The sequence below is a fragment of the Phacochoerus africanus genome, chromosome 6, assembly GCF_016906955.1.
Source record: "Phacochoerus africanus isolate WHEZ1 chromosome 6, ROS_Pafr_v1, whole genome shotgun sequence".
NCBI classification, from domain to species: domain Eukaryota; kingdom Metazoa; phylum Chordata; class Mammalia; order Artiodactyla; family Suidae; genus Phacochoerus; species Phacochoerus africanus.
Window position 1 is genome coordinate 52,181,464 of NC_062549.1, and position 27,696 is coordinate 52,209,159.

Sequence of the window (27,696 nt, forward strand, 5' to 3'; positions counted from 1 at the left end):
AAGTGGTAGCTGCTTCCTGCAATTGCTTACTCTATTATACTATAGTGAATGTTTCATTTTGTTTTCTGTTTCGCTAGTTTGTTTTCATCTTTTCAGTTCCTTAACACACAGGACTTTTTTTTTTTTTACAAATGATTATCTTCATTCAGCCTAACTATGTGATTTCTGTTTTCCTGACACAAAACTGAACAGTATGGAGTTACTGGAAATAGCTGAGTGATCTCGTGCTGCAGGTAACTGTTCAGCCCAAACTGGAATGCTCTGGGGAGCATTTCCCTCCAGAAAACAGTCCAAACAGAATGATCCAGAAGTGTCACAATGGACGGTTATGGAAGGACAACTGACCAACCAGCCATAGGGACACTACCACATGAATTACAGTATAAGAAACATACTCTCCATCACTGTTAATGGTTACTGTTAACTGTTACTAGTAGCTAACACTGATTAAGCACAAAAAATATACCACGCATAATGCAGGTCATAAAAACATGCTACATTATTTAATTCTTAGAACAATGTTATGGGGTAGGAATTAATTCCATGCTCACTTTATTGATGAGACAACAGGTTTTGTGGTATTAAATAAGTTGCCCAAGTTTGCGCCACTAGTAAAAAGAGAAAAAAAAACAACCATAAACACAGGCAGAGTGTAACTACGGAAGAATTAGTGTGAGTAGAACTATTAGGACTGACTTAGTAAGTATTTCTCTCCTCCAGCATCTCCATTCTGTTTTCCTTTCCTGGGAATCTGTATTTATTGGGAACTCCTGACTACATCACTACAGTGGCAATGCTTCTGTCTTTCTTAGCCAAGTGCAAAAAAATAAAAAATAAACTAATGCGAGTGCAGACTGCTCAATCTGTTAGCCGTACACCCATGCGGACTGTTGAACACTTATAAACCAAACAGATTTATATAAGACAAACAATTGATTTTGGAAATTGTTCAGTTAGCTTTTTTTGCATAGTGAAGAGGCATCTGAAAGCTTCAGAGTCTTGCTAATTATTTGCTGATTAAGACTTTTGTTTTTTGGCAGGTAAGATCTATTTACCATTTATCATCTATCTATCTATCTATCTATCTATCTATCTATCTATCCCTGTCTAATGATGTTATTGAATTATAATAAATAAACAGTAAAATGCAAATATTGGCTTCATTTTCAAGATGAGAAAACTGAAAACCTGGCTACTTGCCCAAAGTTGCAGGTTAGTTGCCAGAACTTGGGTCTCCTACCATCCACCAAACCCCATTTAAGTAGAAATTCTTTAAATGTGGAAGGAAGTCACATGAAGAAAATACTTGAGACTACAATGCAAAAACAGTTTTATACTGACCAACTAAAAGACACTGCATATTAATTGAACACTTTATTCATAGCAATGAAGATAGTGTTCTGCATCTTGAAATATAAAAGCATATCAGAAAATGTTTTTAAAATTATCAAAACCTAAAATTTTCAAATAAAGACTAAATGTTATCTTTTTTCATAGTAAATGAGATTATTTTAATGCTGCCAGATCTTCACATCATTGTTAGGACAAGTTATTATAGGCTTATTTAGTATTTAAAATAAAATATGATATTTTGTAGAAATTATAAAAATTATTTGAAAAAATCATTCTTAAAAATTCATATATGGTAATAAAAGGATGACTATAGTAGTTTGCACCTAGTGGCAATGAAAGTATGGTTGTGGATTTTATTTCTGTGTAGATAAGGCTGTTTTCTTTTGCGTAACATCTAAGACTGATATCTCTCCCTTTCTGTTTTGCATAACCACACCGTTGGTTACTGAATATAATGAATACCTAGTTTATGACTATAGTTCAGTCATTAGTTAACTGTGTGACCTTGGGGAAAAATATCTCTAAATCTAAGGAGATGATAATACAAATTGAGTATTCACTATGTGTGAGACAATGATAGTGCCTGAGGATACAAAAGTAAGTGAAACTGAGCATCTTCTCTGCCCTCTTAGAGGAAGGAGGGTATGTATACAGGTTTTTGTGTAGACACTAGCCAAACTCTGTCACTGCAGAAAAAAATATAGCACTAAAAACTAGAAGTGGTGCTGTGAAGGAACACTGCTGGGTGCTGAGAGGGGAACAGAGGAAACATTTAACTTGAGAGACATGTTCATGCTGAGATTTGAAGGAAGAAGTCAGGTTAAGTAGATGGTGGAGGGAGATACCAGGAGTAGAAGTAATCAGAGAAAGTTCCCACAGCAGGAAGGAACACAGTATTCTTGTGGAACTGCTCCTGGCTGAAGAAAAGAGAATAAGACCCTTACAGGGGATTATGAAGTTTCTTCCTTATTTAAAATGTCCATTCTGTTTTTTTCTAAATTTGCATTTTTATGCTTTGGGTTTTGGTTTGTTTGGAACTTACAATTAAAGGCCTAAAAGATATTTACCTCATTTTTTGGTGTGTGGTCCAATGATCTATCTATGCACAGTCAGTCTTTGTTTTGCATTATCTCTAATATGAAGAATTTCAATTACTGATGCTTAGTTAAATAACATCAGTCTGCCAACAGTGCAAATTAAATTTCAGTTACCACATATATCAACCAGGAGTAATTTCTTAAAATCCAAATTTTGCCGCTAGTTTTTCAGTCCACAAATGACTAAGTAAATATATGGACACTTCCATTCAGGAGACCTTCCTTCCATTCCATATGCAGCCAGAGGAACTTAGTAAAATAAAACATATTGACATAATTGAAGAAAGTGGTTGTGCTGTGCTGAAAAGGCATGAAGATGTTCCAGAGGAAATGATACTGGCCAAAGAAACAATGCACCGAAGAAATCTCAGAGGTAGAGATTGATAAAATGTCAAAGCTGATCCAATCTTAAGAGGATGACAATTCACTGAGGGTTAAAGGTATGCTTGCTCCATATTATAATATAAGAAGAAGGCAAGCACTATTCAAATTACTTTTGATAAGTCTACTAATTCTCAGAATTTTTACATTACAGTGTTAAAATTTTAAATTAGTATACTAAATAACTGTTAGTTTCACTGTGTTTTCCTATATGTATGTCTAGGGATTTTATATATATGGATACATATATAAATATGTATATAACATAAGAAAGTTTTTGATGTTTTGACAAAAAACTTAAAGGTCATGGGATATCCTACTTTTCTTTGTTGATTATTAACATCACTCTACATGGTATCCTACACTCCTATGCAAAGCAAGAACTATCCATAATTTTTACTGAATCTATGTGCCATATGAAAGCAAATGTATTTTAGAAGATTGGAGTCACTTTCTGAATTTACATCTCTCAGTCTGGAAAAATTCTAAGTCAACAACAGACGTGGAAAATAACATTGGTTAATTAAATCTTTAGACTATCTCCAAATATTAGAAACCAAATTTTAATCTTAAGCACCTCCGAAGTCTAAGTCCAATATCTACCATACTTTAGTTAAGTACAATAAAAATAGGAAAATCTGTCTATCATATTTTATTGGGACTTTTTTTTACTATAAAATATTATTTTAAACATATTAGTTAAGAATATCTGTGAATTAAATTACAAAGAGTTAAAAGATAATTTAATTTAAAGGGAAACAAGGATGAGAAATTTACATACCGATTGTAGAAATCATCTCTGTAGTAATCATAGTCAAAGACATAGCCACTAGGGAGAGAAACAAAATATTTATTGTTGACATTTGTTTTAATCACAGTAATGGAATACCAATAAATTTATGTTACTTTTAAATATTTATTTTTTTCAATGTAATTATGTATCCAAAGAGCCTTAAAACATGATGTTCAATTGGATATAATGCCAACGATCTTGGTCTCTGAGGCCTTGAGTCCCCCAGTTCCCCCATTTAATTAAGGTAAATGTCTCTGTGTCTTGTTTTATGTTAACTTTTTCCTTAAGTTTCACAGCACTCGTTCTTCAGCCCTCACCTGCTGAGCTGGTCTTGGCAAGTTTAAGAACATGTTGATAGATCTTCACAACTTATTTAACTTACATCTAAAAGTCTGTACATTTTGACCAATATCTCCCCATTTCCCTCACCTCCAGCTAACCACACATTTACTGTTTCTATGGGTTTGGATTTTTCAGATTCCACATATAAGCGATACCATGCGGGTTTTGTTTTTCTCTGATTCACTTCACTGAGCGTAATGCCCTCAAGGTACACCATGTTTTCACAGATGGCAAATTTCCTTCTTTCTCATGGCTGACTGATATTCCATTGTATATAACATACCCATCTTCTTTATCTATCCACCTGATAACATACACTTAAGAAATGATAATTATGTGATGTGACGGATGCGTTAACTAATTCTGTGGTGGTAATCATTTTGCAATATGTAAGTGTGTCAAATTAACATCTTTAATAGCTTAAGCTTGCACGACATTATATGTCAATTATATCCCAATAAAGCTGGGGGGAAAAAGAATATGTTTGTTGAATACAAGTGTATATACAATAGCATTCATGTTTGGATAATACAAGTGAGTTTCTCAACAGCCAAAACGAAGGAGAAAAAGATATATAATTTTAAGAATCTAGTGGAGAAATTTCTTTTTTTTTTCTTCTTTTTTATGACAGCACCTACTATCGAAGTTCTTGGGCTAGGGGTCAAATCAGAGCTACAGCTGCAGGCCTATGCCACAGGCCAGCAACACCAGATCTGAGCCACATCTGCAACCTATGCTGCAGCTTGCAGCAATGCCAGATCCTTAACCCACTGAGTGAGGCCAGGAATCCAGCCCCACATCCTCTTGGACACTATGCTGGGTTCTTAACCTGCTGAGCCATAACGGGAACTCTTTGTTGAGACCTTGTTTATGAAACATGATACCTGGAGAAGGAAACATTCTAGTTATTGGAACACAATTCTTTGTGATTTTTCCATACATAATCTGATTTAGCCTTAACAACAACCTATAAGATGTAGCATGTTATTCTGATTTTACAGGATACCGAAGCCTAGAGATATTAAATGCCTTAAGTAACACAGATAAGTATTTAGTATAGCATTATCACTTCATATGCTCATTTACCACAACTCGGTTGAGAACCTATATGTCAGGAACCCTACTAGTCACTTAGGTTTAGTGAAATAGTTGTTTTTTTGCTCATGAATTTCACATTCTAGTGGTGATCAAGATGGCCTTAAATCCCACCCAGCTTGACTGAACTAAAGACAGATTTCTTTGTGAATATAGACTTTCCACTTCTCTTTTCTTAAAGCATTTACTTCAGAAAACTTGTAATTGTAAAGTCTCTGCCTCTCTGACATGGAAATCTTCTCCTAGACTCTTGCTTTGTCTTTCTGAAGGACCTGGGAACTATCTTTGAAATTAAATAATAACAGTCATAATAATGAGAATAATTAAGTAGTATTGAGAAATAACTGATTCTAAAAGATAAATTTGATATTAACCAAGTGATAGACATTTTAGATGCATTAAATAACTATTGTTTGATGGAATAATTATTTCCAGACAGTGAAAATTCTCAAATATTTTCAGATGTGACAAAATAAATGCAGAGAGGATATGTGGCTAAATTGTTTTATCATCTTTTTTTCTGAAGTTCTTTTAAAAAATATTATAACCTCAGAAAGTGGAGTTTAATAGCTAGAAGAAAATGTGACATGTGGACCAGTTAATAAAAGCGTCACTAATGTGGATGAGAGTGATGTCATGGATTCCACTCATATGTCTTACACCTTTAAGAAATACACTTTAATAAAAAAAAAAAAACTTCAATAATTTATCAGCCTTCTGGATATTTAAAAGTTCCTGAGGGGGAAAAAAAATTCTTTTTTATTTTTCTCAGGTGATAGTTAAATTATCCTGTCCAATTTGCTTATTTTTCTTCAATCCTAACTGCTAAGGCATATTTATGAGAACGATTTAGAACAAAGCATCCTAAATTGTTTCATCTCCAAGAGCCACTTTCTGCCATCATGAACTCAATTTTACCTGTCAAGTTAGAAATGAAATAATGTACAAACAAGTCTGGGTAATCTTGACAAGGCTGCTTTTGTTTTACTGGCTTAGACTTTTAGCAGGAATGCCATGGCTGTAGTTGGCTCAGGGCATAAGCTATAAAATCAAGCTGGATTTTGAAGGAAGAGAAAGCAATTCAAGGAGCTGAAAAGAGATCGCCACAGGGGAAGTCTGATTCATGTCTGCCATGCTTTCCTCAGGATTCCTCCCGCCCTCAATGATTCTGTTTTTTTTTTTTTTTGTTTTTGTCTAATATTTTTCCCTCCCTCAGATTCTTTCACTCTCAAAAAAATTCCTTCTTTTTCTTTCTGTGTGAGTCTCTGTTTGAAATTAGCTGTCAAAAAATGGCATTGCCTTTTTGGTATATTCAGCTCTGTAAGGTATATTATGTATCCTAGAATTGTGTTGCTGGGAAAAACTTGTCTTTCATATTAAAAAAGATCCCACTGTTATGCTATGATTTGATCTATTTTGGCTTTTTAAAAATTATTTTATTTTTATTAGAGTATATTTGACTTAACAGTGTTGTCAGTTTCTGTTGTCATCCAAATATACATATGCATTCTTCTTCTCATACTCTCTTCTATCATGTTCTATCCCAAGAGAATGGATATAGTTCCCTGTGATGAACTGTAGGGCATGACTGCTTATCTTTTCCAAATGCAATAGTTTGCATCTACCAACCCCAAACTCCCAGTCCATCCAACTCTCTCCCCCTCCTCTTGGCAAGCACAAGTCTATTCTTTATGTCCATGAGTCTGTTTCTGTTGTTCAGATAGGTTCATTTATACCTTTGAGATTCCACATGAAAGTGATATCGTATGTTATTTGTCTTTTTGAATTACTTCACTTAGTATGAGAATCTCTAGTTACATCTATTTTAGCCTTTAAAGGAAGAAACTTTGCAGTTTCCACTGCAGTCATTTTGTCGGACAATCAGTTTCTTAATGCCATTGAAAAGAAAATGATAAAAAATTAGATTTAAAAAAAAAAAAAAAAAAGGAGTTCCCGTCGTGGCGCAGTGGTTAACGAATCCGACTAGGAACCATGAGGTTGCGGGTTTGGTCCCTGCCCTTGCTCAGTGGGTTAACGATCCGGCGTTGCCGTGAGCTGTGGTGTAGGTTGCAGACGCCGCTCGGATCCCGCGTTGTTGTGGCTCTGGCGTAGACCTGTGGCTATGGCTCTGATTCGACCCCTAGCCTGGGAAACCTCCACATGCCGCAGGGGCGGCCCAAGAAATAGCAAAAAGCCAAAAAAAAAAAATTAGATGTTTAGGGGTTTGTCCAGGAGGAAACTAAGTCTAATAAATGTGAAGGTTTTTGTCATCTTGGAGCATGCTTAGTGCCAAATGGGAAGTACTTGACTTTCTAGAAAAGTAAAATAATAGTTTTGAATGTTTAACACAAAAATAATTTATATTTTATTTTTTAAATCTTGTACACGTCACAGCTTTTCTTCTACTCTTCAATGTATTCTGTTTGCTCAGATTTCTTTGAAAGTTAATAGGAAATAAGAATTAGTAAAGCTAATTGATTAGAGTTGCATATTCACACTTTCTTTCATTATGGGAGATTAAATGAGACCAAGTAAATTTCCTGGAATGTCATTCAAACTTTTTCATTTCTGGAAGAAGAAATCACAACTCATTGGATTTTTATAATATATGTGACTAATTTTATATAATCACTTTGAATTCATAAAACAGCTTCATATGAGTAGACTAATATACAGAAGTACTTCCTTTTACTTTCTATCACAGGATATCATTAAAATATAATCTGAATGATTTCCCTGGTGTCCTAGCAATTAAGGATCCAGGATTGTCATTGCTGTGACTCAGGTCACTGCTGTGGTGCAGGTTTGATATCTGGTCAGGGGAATTTTGTATGTTATAGGTATGGAAAAAAAATATGTATAGAAAACCTGAAAGAATATTAATAAACTTCCTAGCATAAGGAGGGAGGCTTTTACTGGTTTCTTAACAGATAACCTACAAATAATAACTACAAATAATTACTGGAGCCTTTTCAATCACTATATCTGGATTATATTGAATGATCAATTATTAAATACATATTGCATACTTATATAAATTATTGGATGCTTATATGAAGCATAATACTGAGATTTGTGAATAATACTATCATATCCGCAGAACATAGCTTCTAATCTCAAGGAACAACAATCTAAATTTAAGGGATTAGGCAAATACACACATGAACATAATTCAAAGCCAAATTTGTTAAATGACAAAATAAAAATAAAAACTACCATGAGAGATTATAGGCAGAAGTAGGCTGTGATTGGATACAGAAATCAAATAAGGTTTCATGAAAGAGATGACATCTTAATTACCCCTGTAAAAGCATATAGGGATTTAATAAGTGAACATTCAAAAGTTAGTCTTTCTAGATGGTCAAGAATTATTGGTAGAAAAATATGGAACAAGTACGCAGAACAGTGTCTTATGAAGTTTGTTATCTCTCTTTAGCACAACTATTCTTCAGAATGCCTGTGAAAATCATAAATTCATAAGTTAAAATGTAGGCTACCTAAATTTCCAGAGCACACTTTTCTCTATGGTTGAGGTTCTTAGTGAAGCAAAAATTTCCTTAAAAGCACCTACAGGGAGTTCCCGTCGTGGCGCAGTGGTTAACGAATCCGACTAGGAACCATGAGGTTGCGGGTTCGATCCCTGCCCTTGCTCAGTGGGTTAACGATCCGGCGTTGCCGTGAGCTGTGGTGTAGGTTGCAGACGCCGCTCGGATCCCGCGTTGCTGTGGCTCTGGCGTAGGCTGGCGGCTGCAGCTCTGATTCGACCCCTAGCCTGGGAATCTCCATATGCCGCGGGAGCGGCCCAAGAAATAGCTAAAAAGACAAAAAAAAAAAAAAAAAAAGAAAAAAAAAAGAAAAAAAAGCACCTACAGACTCTCACTTCTAACTTGTAAAATTTGATGTGGGTTTCCAACATAGTATATATAGTTGAACAGATATACAAAGATTTCTAACATAATATGTGTACAGAGATATGTCTATTTTCACTTTACAGAATACATATAAATCTGTATATTTGGAGTGTGTGTGTGTGTTTGTAGACATATATTCAAAACGCAAAAACAGTGGAAACACCTATTTAGTCTAAATTGCATTGATAAAATATTCAATTGACTACCAAGAATTTTGGAATGGATTATGGCACATTTATAGAATTCCTGACTAACAGTGGGTCAGGACCCAATTCCTTAGAAAGATAAAGTGACTAAGAAGTTCAGGGATTAAAATAGTCCACCCAGTACATTTAAGAGTTTCCGTCTCTAGGCGTTCCCGTCGTGGCACAGTGGTTAAGAATCCGACTAGGAACCATGAGGTTGCGGGCTCGGTCCCTGCCCTTGCTCAGTGGGTTAACGATCCGGCGTTGCAGTGAGCTGTGGTGTAGGTTGCAGACGCGGCTTGGATCCCGTGTTGCTGTGGCTCTGGCATAGGCCGGTGGCTACGGCTCCAATTCAACCCCTAGCTAGGAACCTCCATATGCCGCGGGAGCGGCCCAAGAAATAGCAAAAAGACCAAAAAAAAAAGACAAAAAAAAAGAGTTTCGGTCTCTAAATTGCTATGAGCCAAGTTTAGTGTCTCATACATTCAAAGGATGATTATTTTAATTGAAGGATGTGTGAAGAGTAACTCTGGGAATTAAGAAAGAGGAGAAAAAAGGAAATATTTTTCTCCCTCTGGCCATGTGAACACAGGGATTCTCATTTTGGAAGTATCACCTTGAATGGGGTATGCTTGGTACCCTTCTCTATGCTGTGTTCCCATAGGAAGGATATTAACACATATAATTCCAAAATCGAGTTTAGTTTCCACTTCTGTCTTCTGATCTAGAATGAGTGACTATATATGTATATGTGTGTATATATACATATGATTCTATTAAGTTCATGACTACTTTATAAAGTTACAAGGAGAATGACATTTGATTTTTATGTTCATGACACATTTGGTAGTAGAATGATAAATGTGAAAGCAGGAGTCATTTATCTAGCAAAACATCTAGTCAATGTGAAGGGCCTGCCTAGAGATATACAGTCTTGCCTGGACCAGGAAAACGGTTTGCAAACTGGCATTTCTGGTCCCCTCTCCTACCCATCATGTATGATGCTAATGATTAGAAAGCATTCTTTTTACAAAATATCAGAAATAAACAAGAACAACAACACACCCTCAATTACTCCCCATGGTCTTTAAGGTACTGTTCAGAATTTTCAACATTCCGCACTCTCCACAATGCAGAGCCTTCTTCTGACATTCTTTTTTTCTTTTAATTTTTTAAAATTATAGTTGATTTACAATGTTGTGGGAGTTTCTGCTGTACAGCAAGGTGACCCAGTCTTTTTCTCATATTGCCTTCCATCATGTTCTGTCCCAAGAGATTGAAAATAATTCCCTGTGCTAGACAGTAGGACTTTGTCCTTTATCCATTCTAAATGTAATAGTTTGTATCTATCAACCCGAAACTCCCAGTCCATCCCACTCCCTTGCCCCACCCCTTTGATAACCACAAGTCTTGTTCTCCCTGTCTGTGAATCTATTTCTATTCTGTAGATAGGTTCATCTGTGCCATATTTTAGATTCCGCATATAGGTGATATGGTGTTTGTCTTTCTCTTTTTGACTTCACTTAGTATGAGGATATTTAACAATTCATTCAAATACTCTTTTAATCATTCAGCCATTCCTAGCACTACTCGCTGGGTGGCACAGAATAGCTCCTTATTATTAGAGACATATATTCTTGCATCTCTACACAAACTTTTACATTAGCCCAACTGGTTGCTCAATAGAATATGTCCTGTTTATGGGGATTTGCTCAAGCTCTTCATCTGTCAACACATGTATCGTTCCATTGAATATGTATCTATCCTTAGGGCCTAACTCAAGACCCACATCCTCCCCAATTAAAAAGTTTGTTGAGTTGGACTAAACTCCACTTACTGTTCTATTCCTCGATCATAGTTTTTTGTATTTACATCTGACTCATGCTTGTCAGCACTCTGCTTTTCCTGTCACATAGCTAATCTATACAGATTTATTTCTGTTATCCTTCCTTTCACAAACCAGTATCTCTAGTCTATTAATCATTCCTGTCTTCCTTCTTTGAACATAATCTAATTTGTCTGAATTTCTTGACACTGAAGTTTTCAGAGTAAAATATTCCAGGAGGGCTCATGTCAAAATTCTGTAGGAGATTATATACCTTTTTGTTTTAGCTGAATTTATTCATAAGTGTGCAGGTTTCATTCTCAAAACTTCTTATACATACTTCTATCTGAACATATTATATTGTCATTAACTGTTCATGAATCTATCTCATAGATTTAGAACTCTGCAAAAAAAACAAGGTGTTTATAGTCACCCAGTAGATATTTTTTGAATTGAATATTGGAATTATATGGAAATTTCTGCCATATTTATTATTATTACTTTTTGTAGGAATACAAAATGACTATATTAGAATTTTCAAACACCTGAACATTAAAATTAGGATGCTTAGAGCATTACAATTGGGTTAGACCATGTTGGGTTAGAGTTTTCTGCCAATAAATAACAATTTATTTCCTATTAGCTCTAAAACTGCTTTCTCTTTGCTGTTGCTTTGTGATAATGGAGCTGGATCCTGTAAACATTGTTCCTTTGCAGCTGGCACCATGGTAGGGTTTGCCAGTACAGGGTGTTTGGTGGAAAACTGAAAAGCACTGAAGAGGAAGGGGCTTCTTTTTCCAGATTCCCACCTGTTTTTCGCCTTGTTCCTCTGGCACAGCTGTCAGCACATTACAAGAGACCCACTGCTGCTCACTCTTGCCCCTGCAGGACGATGCTTACTCATTACCCATAGTCCACCAACACGCCAACAACTTTCTCTGCCATCTAGTGAGCTGCAGCCACAATCTCTCCAATAGGATGTGAATCTCAGCCCGGGAGGGAGAGGCTCTTCAGTTTTTTCCTTCCTGGATTCTCTCCTTCAGCCATAGAGATAGGAATTACTACCTACATTTTCTATTCTGATATTCTTTTGTAGTCTCTTTTACCCCCTTTAAGTAGTTAACGGTATTTAACTAGTTAATAATTCTGCATATTAAAATTTCCCTGTAAAAATGACTAGTGTGATTTCTGTCTCTTGTCTCCTGGTTGGATTTTAACTGAGACAATCCAGTTTAGGCATTCTTGTATTCTACATGTTTAAGAATGACCCCACGTGATACGTAATCAAAGGGTACAGGTGGTCTATTTGTTGTTGGTTTTTTTGTTGTTGTTGTTTAGAAGATTTATTTATTTATTTATTTATTACTTTTATTTTTTGACTTTTTAGTGCTGCAGGTGAGGCATATAGAAGTTCCCAGGCTAGGGGTTGATCTGAGCTGTAGCCGTCAGCCTCCGCCATGGTCGCAGCAATGCCAGATCTGAGCTGCATCTGCAACTTACACAACAGCTCAGGGCAACGCCAGACCCTTAACCCACTGAACAAGGCCAGGGATCAAACCCATGTCCTCATGGATACTAGCTGGGTTTGTTACCACTGAGCCACAACAGGAACTCCCAGGGGGGATCTATGTGTAAAGATGCCTTTTTTTTTTTTTTTCATAGCTTGTGCAGTTGATATTTTTATTATTACTATTATTTAACTTATTGGATTATAATGATTTTCTAAAAGGTTTTCCTTCAAGGTAAATATATCAATGGCACATATTTCTCATGGTATAAACTAGCTTATAAACATCTTTAAGATTAGACAAAGGGATAATAATAATAATAGTAAAAGAATATCAGTGATAATGTTAACAGTTAATATTACTGAATCCTTAGCAATTGTCAGTCACTATTATAAGTGCTTTGTATATAATCAAATCATTTAATTGTCTTAAAAATCCTATGAGTTAATATTAATATTATCCTGATTTTATAAATGAGAGAACTAAGGTAACATGACCAATCAAAGACCAGAGCATAAACCATCTTGTCTATGGCTTACCAGATATTGTTGTAAGAAATATTGTGGTACTTTTGTCAACTGCAAGCTCAATGTAAGCCAGGAGGTTGATAGCACTCCCATAAAGCTAATGAGATCTTAGAAGGCATTAAATGAACTATAGCATCTTTAAAAAAGGAAGTAACAACAGCACTGGACGTTCGCTTATGAGACAGCTCTATAAATATTTGGTTTAGTGTATTTCAGTGAAGCTTCAGTAGGATTTCAACCAACTGGTGTGAATACAGATGAAAGAAATTAGGATGGCAAGAAACCTCAAAACAATGCCACGATATAGAAATGGTTGAATAAAATAAGAATGTTTAGTCTAGAGAAAAAGGCCTTTGGGAAGGAAGGAAGCTAATTATTTAAATATTTGAAAGGCTGTCTAATGGAAGAGGCATTGAATTTATTCACTGTGGTTCCAGAAGGCAAGACAAGTATTGAAGAGTAGTAATTACAAGGAAGAATGTTACTGCTAAATATAACAAAGGAATAGAATAATGAGTTCCAAATATCTCTAGCTTCTAGTAGTTTGGGAAAGAGAATAAAATCATAAAAAGGAAAATACTGTGACAAAACTTTGTATGATCTAGTACAGCCCCGTGTAACAGACACAGACACCTCAAGACAGCCCCCAGACTATTTTATTAGAAATTTTACAGAGAAGAGAATTAATAATTATGTATTTCTGGGATCTCTTCCAAGCAAAAATTCCAAATGACACTGTTTTTATTAAAGTCAAATGACATTGTTAAAATGTAACATTTATCCATTCACATACAGGTTTTAAGAAGGTGGTGACCTGAACCTGGCTCCCTTTTCTTTCAGTACCAATTCCAGTCTCTCTGGCTCTCTTCAGTCAGATTGATGCAGGAATAAAGAATAAATAAAAATTGGACTTTCATATTATCTAAAAAGAAATAAATAGAATACTTCTTCCAAAACCTATGGACCACAGAAAGCACCTGACTGAAAACAAAAATATAGTTTTAGATGCCTTCATTGTTAAAGTCACAAGATGCAAAAACAGTCTTAATCTCATAAGAAAAAGAGCAACACCATAAGTCAATGTAAACTATGTTGAAGTCTGGAAATCTATAAATATGATCTGATATGAAAAGAAATGAAAGGAGCAAAAATATTATTTTCATCAGCAGATGATAGAGAGGAATTTGGTAAAATTTGAGGCATTTCTTATAATATATCCTAAGTAAAATAGTAAGAAGAAAACTACTTAAACACAATAGATATGTGCCCAAAACAAAAAGGAATTATCTTAATATAAAATAGCAAAACCATAGAGTTCCCACTGTGGCTCAGCAGTAATGACCCCAACTAGTATCCATGAGGACTTGGGTTCAATCTCTGGCATCGCTCAGTGGGTTAAGGATCTGGCATTGCCATGAGTTGTGGTGTAGGTGGCAGACATGGTTTGGATCTGCTGTTGCTGTGGCTGTGGCTTAGGTGGGCAGCCACAGCTCTATTTCAACCCCTAGCCTGAAAACTTCCACATGCCTCATGTGCAGCCCTAAAAGTACAGGGAAAAAAAAAAAGTAAAACCATTTAAATTGAAATCGAGATATTAACTTTTATCACTATTATTACTCAAAGTTATTTTGGAAATTTAGGACATTTTTAGATACTCAAGTTTGTCTTCTATTATGCACCTGTACTTGGTTTTAAAGTTCCCCCTTTTCACAAAATACTTAGTTCTATGTTCCTTTTATTACAAACTCATATTGCATTGATCATCTATTACCTAAGATGAGTGTTTCCTACAAATGTAAAATCAAAAGGGGCATATTGAATAATTCTTCCACTCCTCACTGACTTGGTTTTCACTCTTTGCCAATTTTTACTTTCTGTATACAAACATGGCTTGTTGTGGTTTCTATTTTATTCCCACTGATTATTTTGTTTACTTATTTATTTTTTTTAAATTTTATGGCTGTACCTGTGGAATATGGAAGTTCCCAGGCCAGGGAGTTAAATCTGAGCCACAGGTGTGACAATGCTGCAGCTGTGGCAATGCCAGATCCTTTTAACCCACTGCACCGGGCCAGGTTGCTCCTCCAGAGAAACCTGAGCTACTGCAGTCAGATTTTTAAACCACTGAGCCACAGTGGGAATTCTCAAGGCAGTTCTTATCCCTAAGTTACATGTTTGCAAAAGAGACAATCTCCCTCATAATTACAACGCTTCAGAATTTTCTCTTATATTCTCATCTTTGATGAACTTTAGAAATGTCAAAAATTTCTCACCACTCCTACAATCATCCTTAATAAATCATTTAGTCCCCTTCATAATGTTCTCAGTTAAAGAGCATGACTAAATAATTGTTATAACTTAAGTTAATCCTTATGATGTCAGTGTCTAGGGTGGAAAAAAACAGGCTAGCAACTACATTTATAATTTATAAATAATTTCTATCTGTGTTTGGTACATGGTATAACTTATTTTCTGTTGATATCTGTCACCTTTGTAAATAAAAAATGACACAGCTGAACACAGAATTATTGTGTTACAATCCTTTTCCTAAAAACTACCTCCATTATTGTCTTCACATCATTAAGAAAACTGGGTCCAACTTTATTTTTTCTGTTGAAATTTTTTCTCTTAAAATTAGCTTTTTCTTTTAGTATGAATATATATGTATATAAAAGTTTCTTTACACTTCAAATATTAAAAATGTCATTAAAATGAATGAATTATACTTTACATTTCATTACTGACTCTTTCATGTTCTCTTTGGGAATGCCTTTTATTTACAGATGAAACTCAATGTTCTTTCATCAAATTTTTTCTATGTTCTTATTTTGCCACTTTTCTTTCCTCTACTTTGCACAGGGAATATTTATGTATTTCCCTAATATCGCTGACTAGATTTTTTTTCCCTTTAGTATCAAGTTTACCATTTATTGCTTCAAGTGAGGCATTGCACTTAATCTGGAGTTTTGTTAAAGAGTCAACTGATATTTTCTAGAATAAATCTCTATCATAACCTACTAATGTTGCTTAGAGGTACTTTTCTTCTGAGCATTAATGAGCTAAATATTTTTTTTCCTTTTTAGGGCTGCAGTCAGGGCATATGGAGGTTTCCAGCTAGGGGTTGAATCTGAGCTACAGCTGCCAGCCTACGCCAAGGCCACAGCAATGCCAGATCTGAACCACATCTTACTCTTCCCTTTTGTATTCAATTAATAACAAACTGGTAAAAGCAATTTATGGATTGGCACTGTTTTACTGAGTTCACCATGAGAAACACTAGTCTCATCTACCTTTATATCTTGCTTTTCACCTAGCAAAATGACTTAAACAGAATTTTGCACTTCATGAATCTCATCCAAATATAATTGCACTGATATTCAGAACAAAGGATAAAGATCCTGGAAATGAAGTCTTGATTAGAATTCAATGGCATCATAACATCCACTTCTTGTTTTTAACTTGCACTTTGAAGGTTTACATGTTAAGACATTAACACAAAATATTTTCAACATATTATATATTTAAGTCTAAGTAGTTTTGCAGACTTCATTAGTCATTGTCAAAAACACATGCCTAAATATTTTACTCAACTCTCCAGCAATGATAATTTGATGCTGTAATCTTTGTAACATGGAAGGAAAGCTCAATATTCAATCACAGCAATAGGGAACTATTTATTCTTGTAGAGTAAGTTGGTTTAGAACAACGGCTGACAATGTTATCACATAATATTTTGCACACACTCTTACAGTGCCCTTCAAATAATGATTAGATGAACTTCCTGGAATTGAACAGCTTTTCATTGTACAAAGGGCGGAGATGCTCATCAAATTCTTTCTCAAGAGCTTCCAAACAAAACCTGATGACTGAAGAAAATTAGGTCTGAGAACTTTGATTTCTTGGGCAGCCCTGCTAACCTGTGACTTGGTGGTCTTACATGGGAACCTGGAATACTAGGCCTGCCGTAGGCATACTGAGAGTATTGTGGATTATCAAAAGCCTATGATTAAAGAACACATTTTAAAAGTGATTTTTCCAGAGAGCTTCACTTTTTAAAAGACTTTCAAGATTTTTTTATATCTAATTGGGCTCTAACATATACTTCATTTAAATATGCCTGCATGTTATGATAATTGAGCCAGTATCTGAGAGAAATGTCTCATCAAGTGCTTTATCTTTCATATGCTTTTCATTGAAGCTAAGGGGAAGCGACAGTCGGGAGCTGCTTGCTGTTGAATCAAACCACAGGCATGGTTATGTCATTTTGAAGGTGAACATGGCCTACAGGTTCTAAATGGTGAATTTTGAATGTGATCTAGTTAAAAGTTCACAAAAGAAATAACAAGGTATCTAAAAACATAAAACATTTGGGGGCTGGATTTTCATTTTAATATACACCTTAGCATGCCAAAATACAGTTCATCCATGCATTTTTTTTTCCAATAAGCTCTTTAGAGCACAAGTGATGCCTGGCTTTTGCTAATATTTGGCCACTATGATTATGCTGTGATAACTGATTTGTTCTGCAGAGTTAAGTAGGAAATCTTCTGAATTAAAATATTCTTTACTTTGAAAATGTCATTAAAAGCATTGAAAAGGTCACATGTTGAGATTGATGAAATAAAGATCAGTCATTCTTGGCTGGATGAACAGAATTTAATTGGAAAGTGAGGCTTTAAAACTTTTGCCAGCACTTTTATAATGCAAATCTGGGATTCACAATGCCTCTACAAGCAATAAATAACTTTTTATGTACATAATTATTTTCATGAATAATTAAAGTTATATTTAGGCATTCATGATGATTCAAATGAGTCTGAAACTCAGAGGAGAGCATCAAGTGTTAGTATGCAGGAAATTGGCAGCTCTTGAAACACTTTTCCTGCAAGGCCAGGCTCCACTCCAAAATGGCTCCCAATATGCTGTGTGACCTTATGGAGATGACATCACCTCTCTGTGTCTCAGTTTTCCAGTATTAAAAGAGTTACACTATCTGTTTTCTCTATATGAGAATCAGTAATGACCCAATGAACAACAAAACAATAAAGGCTAATCAAAACCTTGGACCCTCTAAGATGAGCACTTACTGCTGGAAATGATTTAGATAATCAAGTGTGATTCAATTGCAAAGTCAGCCTTAGGTGTATTTTCTGGAGTTAAAAAAAGGAGAAAGAATTTATTCTCTTCAAATGTGCTTAACTAGTTTTCCTTCCTTGGAGGTGGGTTGATTTTAGATGCATGGAAGTAAAGCACTTTATTTATTCTGCATACTTATTTCTAGTAAGCAACACTTTTCAGGACAGATTTTAAAAGTATAAATAAAACTAAGATCTTATTTCAAATGGAATTAATAGCACTCTCTTTGTGCAATGTTTCTGCATAAGACATCTAAATTACCTGAGCCACTATTTCTATTTTATTTATATATATATTCAATAAATATACCTTCTAGCAATCAGATTATATGCTTACTCTTTCCAGTGTGTCTTGACACTTCAAAAACTCATTCCTCAAAAACAGCGATGGTGGGCAATAAGAAAACAGTGGTAGTTGTGTAAGTTAGTATACCTGTCAAAGTCTTGATTGTTAAAACAAGATTTTTGACTCCGTGATATCACTCAAGATTAGTTTTTCTCATGAGTGGAGTTTTAGGTATGCCAACTTCAGTTATTTATTTTCTTATATATGGGTATTTGATGTATATGCATTAGTTTGGCTTAGTTATAATTGTGTGCTAGTGAAGTGATTTTAAATCCTCCACAGGTCTTGAAGTTTCATTAGACTTGCCTTTTTAAAATAAATGGTGAAAACTGCAACAGCTAAGAGTTTATAGAGGGTACAGCTAGATTATTTAGCCAATATTATTTAAGGTAGAATTTTAACATTTTATCTTAAACAGACATATTGCCTGTATGGTATCCGAGTTGTTACTGAGTTGAATGGATTTGATGGCTGAAGAGGTGTTTTTTTATTTCTACATATATTTATATGAAATGATAGATTAATTTTAAGTGCCTTAATTTATTATGATCAAAGATCTCATTCAAACTCTGGGAGAGGCTTTCTATGATATATAATGATACAAATCGTCAAAGTAAAACTGACATGAACTGTGGCATTTGGCTTAATGTGACACTTTATTATATGAACGAATTAGATAGCAGTGAAATTGCTGATAACACTTTTTTGAAATATCATCAGCTATAAAGTTCTGCACCACTGCTTTCTTTATAAGCAGAACTTAAATAAATCTATTTAATGATCCTATGTATTTTCTTCCCTCCAAGTAATACTATATTCCTGTCTGCTATAATCTGCAATTACTTCCTTTTCCCTGAGGAGAACATTTCACTGAAGAAATAAAAGCCATTTCAATCGCAATCAACCCCTCCGTTTCCTAAGACATTTTGAAATTCTGAGAATTAAGGAAGACTCTTTGATGACTCTACTGTATTTTATTATTGAAGAGTACTGAATACATGCTTCTTAAAAATGTACCCTGGAACCTATGCATTCAAGACACTATTGTCAAAATATATACATACATGATTGATTGTCCAATTTATTGGTGATATTGTATATGCTATCATAGTTCAGTTTAAATGATTTTGACAAGTACAGAAGAGTGTCATTGACAAGTGCAGAAATAAATGATGGGTTTAAGCTTTCAAATGTTTTTACAACATTTCACTGAGTGGCAGGTTGATAAATTAAAATTACAGTTGTAGCATCAGGCCTGAAAGCACAACTGCTTTAAATTACAAAAATAGCACTGTGGAAACTTTGTGTACTCTCCAGAGAGGTAGCCTGGAGGACCTTGGGAAAAAATGAAACAAGCGCAGTTGCTAAAGGCATCATTAATTTTGTGGTAGCACTGAGGCTAAAAAAATAGATTTTTAGAAGAGGAAAATTGACTTTATCCCCCTATCCCTTTTTTTCCTGGAGACCTAAAGAAAATTGAAACCACACCATGGAAAGATAAGCAGTGAACTGGGCATTACAGATTCCATGATGTCAGGCATATTTAAAACTTAGGGATGGATTCTTATTAAGTTTCCCTTAGGATTTTTTTTTTTTTTTGGTCTTTTTGTCTTTTCTAGGGCCTTACCCGTGGCATATGGAGGTTCCCAGGCTAGGGGTCTAATCGGCGCTGTAGCCACCAGCCTACACCAGAGCCACAGCAACGCTGGATCTGAGCCACATCTGCGACCTACACCACAGCACACGGCAACACCAAATCCTTAACCCACTGAGCAGACCGGGGATTGAACCCGCAACCTCATAGTTCTTAGTCGGATTCATTAACCACTGAGCCACGACAGGAACTCCTCCCTTAGTTTCATTGCACCTAGATTTTAGCTTGCATTCCTTACCATGATCCTACCAAATTCACCTGAGAAACCTTTAAGATATCATGCAATCACTAACTGATTCTGATACTATTAAAGAAAATATTTCATCAGGCATTTCCTTTCCTTTCTTTTCTTTTCTTTTAGAGATTTTTTTTGACAAATGAAAATTTGTATACATTTATAACATGATGTTTATATATATATATGTACATATACACACGTTATGAAATGGATTATCACAATCAAGCTAATTAACATACCATCACCTCATATAGTTACTTTCTTGTGGTGAGAACACTTAAGATTTACCTTTTATATCAACAAAAGGAAAAACCCAGTAATTATCTCAATAGACGCAAAAAAGAGCATTTGATAAAATTCATCATTCATTCATCATAAAAACCCTTTCAAAAGTGGGTATAGAGGGAACATATCTCAACATAATAAAAGCCATTTATGAAGAACCAACAGCCATATAATACTCAATGGTGAAAAGTTAAAGGCCTTCCAGATCCCCCAGAATCTAGAGCAAAACAATGGTGCCCACTCTCACCACTTCTATTCAACATAGCATTGGAAGTCCTAATTATAGCAAATCAGACAAGAAAAAGTAAATGAAAAGTATTCCAAAAGGAAGAGGTACTATGAATATAGGAATGCAAGTATCTTTTTAATATAGTTTTGTCTGGGTATATGCCTGGGAGTGGGGTTGCTGGAACATACGGTAACTCCTTTTTTAGTTTTTGTTTTGAGGAACCTCTATACTCTTTTCATAGTGTCTGCACTAAGAGTATAAGAAGGCTTCCTTTTCTTCATATCCACTCCAAGCATTTATTATTTGCAGATTTTTAATGATGGCCATCTGACCAGTGTGAAGTGGTAACTCATTGCAGTTTTGATTTGCATTTCTCTAATAACTAGTGTGATGAGCATTTTATGTGCCTATTGGCCATATGTATGTCTTCTTTGGATAAATATCTATTTAGGTCTTCTCCCTATTTTTTGGTTTGGTTGTTTGGGGTTTTTTATTATTGATTTGTATGATCTATTTGGTTATGAAATTAATCCTTTGTCTTTTGCATCATTTGCAAATATTTTCTCCTAATCTGTAGGTTGTCTTTTCACTTTATATATGGTTTCCTTTGCTGTGCAAAAACTTATAAGTTTGATTAGGTGATTAGGTCCCATTTGTTTATTTTTGCCTTGATCTCTGTTGCCTTGGAGACTGACCTAAGAAAACATGGAGGAGTTCCCATCATGGCCCAGCAGAAAGAAATCTGGCTAGTAACTATGAGGATTGTTGCCGAGAGCTGTGTAGGTCACAGATGCAGCTTGGATCTGGTGTTGCTGTTGTTGTGGCATAGACCAGCTCCAATTCAACCCCTAGCCTGGGAACCTCCATATGCCATGGGTGTGGCCCTAGAAAAAAGAAAAAAGAAAAAGAAAACATTGTTACTATTTCTGTCAGGCAGTATTTTGTTTATGTTCTCTTCTAGTAGTTTTATGTCGTCTTCTCTTATATTTAAGTCTTTTAAATCATTTTGAGTTTATTTTTGTATATGGTATAAGCATGTGTTCTAGTTTTATTGGTTTACATGTCGCTATCCAAATTTCACCACACCACTTGCTGAAGAGACTATCTTTTCCCCAATGTATAGTCTTGTCTCCTTCATTGAAGATTAACATCAGGTGTGTGGGTTTACTTCTGGGCTCTCTATTCTGTTCCATTCATCTACAGGTCTGTTTTCATGCCAATATCATACTGTTTCGATTACTGTAGCTTTGTAATGTTGTCTTGAAGTCTGGGAGTGTTATGTCTCCTGTTTTTTTTTTTTTTTTTTTCCCTCAGGATTGCTTTTGCAATTCTGGGTTTTTTATGGTTACATATAAAATTTTGGATTATTAGTACTAGTTCTCTGAAAAAATGCCATGGGTATTTTGACAGGGATCACATTAAATCTGTAGATTGCTTTGGCCAGTATAGCCATTTTAACAATATTAATTCTTCTAATCCAAGACCATGAGATATATTTCCATCTCTTTGAATCATCTATTAATGATATACACCTCTTCTTCCTGTTGCCACATACACAATTCTTTCTTCCAAGAATACTATTTTGAATATCTGTTACATTCTTACTTCATCGTGATGATAAACTCAAGCCCTGCTTCTTGTCTTGAAAATTTTCCTGACAATCTGGGCAATTTCTTTAACTTCTCAATTCCTAGGTTAAGACAACATCTTAATTCCTAAATAATGGGTAAACAGAAATCATTTTATAGCAGTCATATAATTCTGTTTTTACTTTTTCATGCTCTATTTCTAAATTTGTATGGCTTTCCTGTTTTCATGCTCCTATTTTTAAAGTTTTAATTACTGCTTATAATTTTATATAAATCTAAGCACATTCTAAAACTGTATTCATGTCTTTGTGTGATTTTATTTTTTTCTCACTATTTTCCTCAAATATATTCAGAGGAAAGTAGTTCTTCACTACTATGCTGATTTCACTCTCTTCTGAACTTCTCTTCCAAGAATTCAATTCCATTTCCACTTCTCTAGAATATTCAGGCCTTTGGATATACTTGGTTGGAATTTCTGTAATTCACAATAACTCACTTCTTTAAGAAAGATTTATAACTTAGTTGTTGCACAGAATGTTGATAACAACGAATATCTCTTTCTTGTTAACTGTGTGTCAGATACTGTTCTAAGCACTTTGCAACATTCGCTCATTCATAACAGCCCTAAGAGTTTGTTATTACTTCAGGGAAGAAAACGAAGTCTCAGAGGAGTTAAATAAATTGCCAAAATCACCCAGCTAAGAAATGACAGAACAGGATTCAAAGGAAATCAACTTGTAGAATTTATTCTCTTAAAATAGGTAGCTTAATGGTATAATAATGTATAGCATCTGTTAGTAAATACAATGTGTCAAAACAAAACCTGAGTAAAAATAAACTAGTGTAAATTTTTGACCTACTAAGAGTGTCAAGGTTTAGTGACGTCTTTAGAATAGCAGCTGAAGTGCACCAAAGCTCCAAATTCAGCTCAAGACTGGAAGGAAAGGAAGGAAATATTGCCCAAAGAAAATGATTTAACAAAATATAGCTGCTAGCAATTCTGTGAGGAATACTGTTAGTTGCAAGGTGAGATTTTCTGCCCCGGCCATGTTGGCTCCCTCTTGGTTGGACTTAATAAAACAAGTCTGGTACTACTCAAAGGATGCAGGAACTCCAGGCTTGGCTGAGCCATGATCAGCTTATTCCCAGAGTCAGTGCCTCGACTGAGATAAAGATAATGATTTCAGTATTATCATTCGTGATGTGTTTTGGAATGTCTCTCAGCCAAGACTCAGAAACAATATATTCTGAGCCATCTCAATAAAAATTTAAAATTCTTCCAACTTATGGAAATTATTCTAATACATGAAAAAAGTCTGAAAAAAAATTTACCCATGTAGTAAGTAATCATTCTCATGAGAAAGCTCTTATACAAAAATTCATCAAATTAAAAATTGCTATGAATCAAAGTTTCAGTCCCAAAATATAATTGATTCAGATTAAAAGTCTTCTTTGAAATAGGTTAATTTCATGCTAAAGAGGTAAGAAGAAATAATTCACATGGAAAATTTCATTTAGTGTCTTGAGTATACAAAGTGTCAACAGTCACTTGTAACTAAAGGGAACTCATGCATAGTCTTGACATGTTCTTTTACATTGTGAATCTCAAATGTCCAATGTGCAGGAGCTTCCTTTTCCCTCATTTTTTTTTTCATTTAAAAAGCTGTAAAAAACTTTTTCAGGGCAAGACTAGTTTTAAACTAAGATTTATATCATAATTTTAATTGAGACTATGATTTGTTTCATATTCACTTTTCTGAATGCAAACTTGATGTCAGTTTTCTCCCAGCTTATTTCCAAAATCAGAATCTATCTGATGCCACATACCAGAAAGCATTTTCCAGAAGAATTTTCTAAATTGCTCCAAAATGTAATGTTTTGAGGATGAGTAAAACATTAGCCATTTAGTATTTCTTTAGCACTCAAGTCTAAGCTCCACTCTAAAAAACAAAGCTGATAAACTGATTTTTTAATGCTAGGTAAGTGTGATAGGAAAGAACTTGGATTTTAAAATCTATTATTTAACTTTATTATCTTTATAATAAAAATGTAGTTTTACATATTTTAATAAATTTACAAATGTAATACATATGGTATATAGAGTACATTTATGTTAAGTATATTTATAATAATTTAAAACTATGAAAAATTTTACTAACTTAAAATAGTTTTTAATTATAAAACTATATTATTTAATAATTTATTATGTTCTTAGCCTTAGGTATAGGATAACATTAGAATGAGGGTTTATTTGTTTGTTTTTTTAATGGCCACATCATGGCATATGAAAGTTCCCTGGCCAGGAATTGAATCTGAGTTGAACCTGCAGCAATGCTGGATCCTTTAACCCACTATGCCAGTCCAGGGATTGAACCCGCACCTCTGCAGTGACCCTAGCCACTACAGTTGGATTCTTACACCACTGCACCACAGCAGCAACTCCTAGAATGAGATTTTATGCACCTGAGTAGATGTGCTTCCTGTGCACCATGGTGACCTCCATGGCACATCTTCCAGTCTCTTAACATCTATCCTGGTTCCTGATGGATGAACTCCAGGACAGTTCTAGATCCATGTATCCACCTCTACCATAGGCATCCAAAACAGGGAAAGACCATGGGAAGTTGTATTTCAGAGATATTCTGAAGAGATTTCAGAGACTAGAAATGTCTAAAAATGACTTGTATATACTTGTAAGGGAAGTATGAGGAAGGCTACAAGCGTGATGTAGATAGTGGTCCCAGGCCTGGCTGGTATGAGAATTGCTGAGATAGCCTTGGAGAATAAGACTGCATCCACTGACCTACCCAAATGAAAAACAATCAGGTCCTGGGATGATCCTTCATGCTATGAACAGGAGATTGGCAATCGCTATCTACTTCTGCAGGGATTGAATCATGAACCACTGCAGCTGCTGACCCTCCATATCCCCTGAAAGAGTTTAGGGTGGAGATCAGGATTGAGGCACTCTGGGCTCTGGGAAAACTGGCAGAACAGTCTTCATATAATTACATATTTTCAGGAGATTTTATGAGCCCGATTCTTACACCTCCTCATATCTAGAAAAGCACGAAAATCCTTCATAGTGACATCTACTCCTTGTGACTAGCATCGACCGTCTCCAAAATGTGTATGCTTGATTACACGCACCTCTCCCTTCACCAAAATCACATACATACTGATCTCCAATTCCCTCCTCTAAGGAGCAGTTTTTCAGAGCTATCCGAAATGCTGCCTCACAGGCTATAGTCCTCATTTTGCTCCAAATAATGCTTAACTCACAACTCCCACGTTGCACATTTTTTTTAAGTTGATGATACCTCAATCTAGGCTAAAGTTTATTTTTAATTTTTACTAATGACTTTATTTTACTAGTAATTTACTAGTGCATATGAAAGTAAGTTCTTATATCAATGCACAGTTGAAGGTCTAGGATCTGAGATTTCACTTAACTTCCTTTCACACTTCACTAATCTTTTTCCATAGGCAAATATTTCCTTGTGTTACAACTTTCTTTGACTAATTCTTCTTTTTTTTTTTTTTTTTTTTGTCTTTTTTGCCATTTCTTGGGCCGCTCCCGCGGCATATGGAGGTTCCCAGGCTGGAGGATCTAATCGGAGCTCTAGCTGCCAGCCTACGCTAGAGCCACAGCAATTCGGGATCCAAGCCACCTCTGCAACCTACACCACAGCTCACGGCAACGCCGGATCCTTAACCCGCTGAGCAAGGCCAGGGATCGAACCTGCAACCTCATGGTTGCTAGTCGGATTCGTTAACCACTGCGCCACACACGACGGGAACTCCCTCTTTGACTAATTCTTCCACTGGTATATTTAGTTCGAATTAATGTTTGTGACATTTAAAACTTTTATTTCATAATTACTGTAGTGCATTTATCAAAGGGGGGATTTTGCTATCTAATTTATATTAAGAAGAGATGCACATTAAAAAAATTTATCGATATTTTCTCCCATTAAAAATTTAAATGAAAATTATGAGTGTTCATCATTAAAATATGAAACAGAATATCTGTATTCATGTTTATTCCATTCACACTTTTCATTTTTTTTTCTCTTCATTATAAAAATTTCTTTGGGTTTCCGGATGTGACTCTAAGCACTCCTATAAAAGTGGAGTTTTTTTCTCTGACCTATGTACCAAGAACAGTGCTAAGTGCTTGATCTAAATTTCCTTATTTGATCTCCAATTCACAAATTAGGGACCTGAAGCTTGGGAGTTAAAGTAACTGCCCAAACTAATACAACTGTGTCAGAGCCTATGTAGGTGAAAACAACTTCTAGAAGTACATACTTATTCATGAGTGCTTTAAGACATTGTCAAGCAATGGCCTGAAATATGCAATATTTAATACTGATTTATTCTTTGATATAATTTTTATTGAAAGTAGCATTAAAATGAATGTAAGTAAGGTGAGCAGCATCTAGAAAAACTCAACCTTATATATTCACGTTTCAGTTGCTACTGCTATTTATTCCCTTTGGCAAATGACTCGATTAGAGTCACAAATTCAAATCATCGTTCTTGCAGTAGACTACCTGTTGCCTAGTAGGCTCATATATGCCCATTATGTTCACTATTATCTAGTAATAATAGGCAATAGTGAACATAGGATTTCGCTGAATAGGATCAGGAGAGACATATGTACATACTTTTGGATAATGTCATTTAAAATCATTTTCTTGGAGGGGAACGAAGACATTTAGCTGTAAATTAAAATATCTAGTCAGCAGAACCATTTGGGATGCTTGTTTCACCCCACTTATATAGACATATCTAAGGAAAGCAATATCTTTACTGCCATGCCAGTTTTCCCATTTTGAGCAGTATTTGCTGAGTGATAAATCTTTCTTGGGGGAAACTTTTTCTCAGTGCTCTAATACTGAGTTCTCAACTCTTTAAAACAAAGATAACTTAGGGTTTGCCCTTGTAAAACAGAGGTAGGCAATAAAAAATGGATTCCATCTCAAAGCAGTCAGGAGAACAAGAAATGCCGAAGAGTAACTGCATTAAGTGAGGCATGAAGAGAAGCTATTTCAGCCCCTTTGACTTGAGGGCAGGACACATATGCATTCCAAATAAAAGATTACTTCAGGCTTAAAGATTTTTAACAATAGAAGCTGATGATCAATGAAAGAAAGAAGCATGCTCTAATGAATTTTTTGGACCAGGTCGACTTGACCTT

At 35.1% G+C, this 27,696-nt stretch overlaps 1 protein-coding gene across 3 annotated transcripts in view; it reads right to left on the bottom strand.

Moving 5' to 3' along the window:
- Positions 1-27,696, bottom strand: part of RALYL (RALY RNA binding protein like) — a 751,148-nt gene that overhangs the window by 87,410 nt on the left and 636,042 nt on the right. For all 3 annotated transcript variants that reach the window (XM_047782953.1, XM_047782954.1, XM_047782952.1), the window contains one exon: positions 3,613-3,660. In XM_047782953.1, coding sequence (XP_047638909.1) covers positions 3,613-3,660 — 48 coding nt within the window. The remainder of the gene's footprint in view (positions 1-3,612; positions 3,661-27,696) is intronic.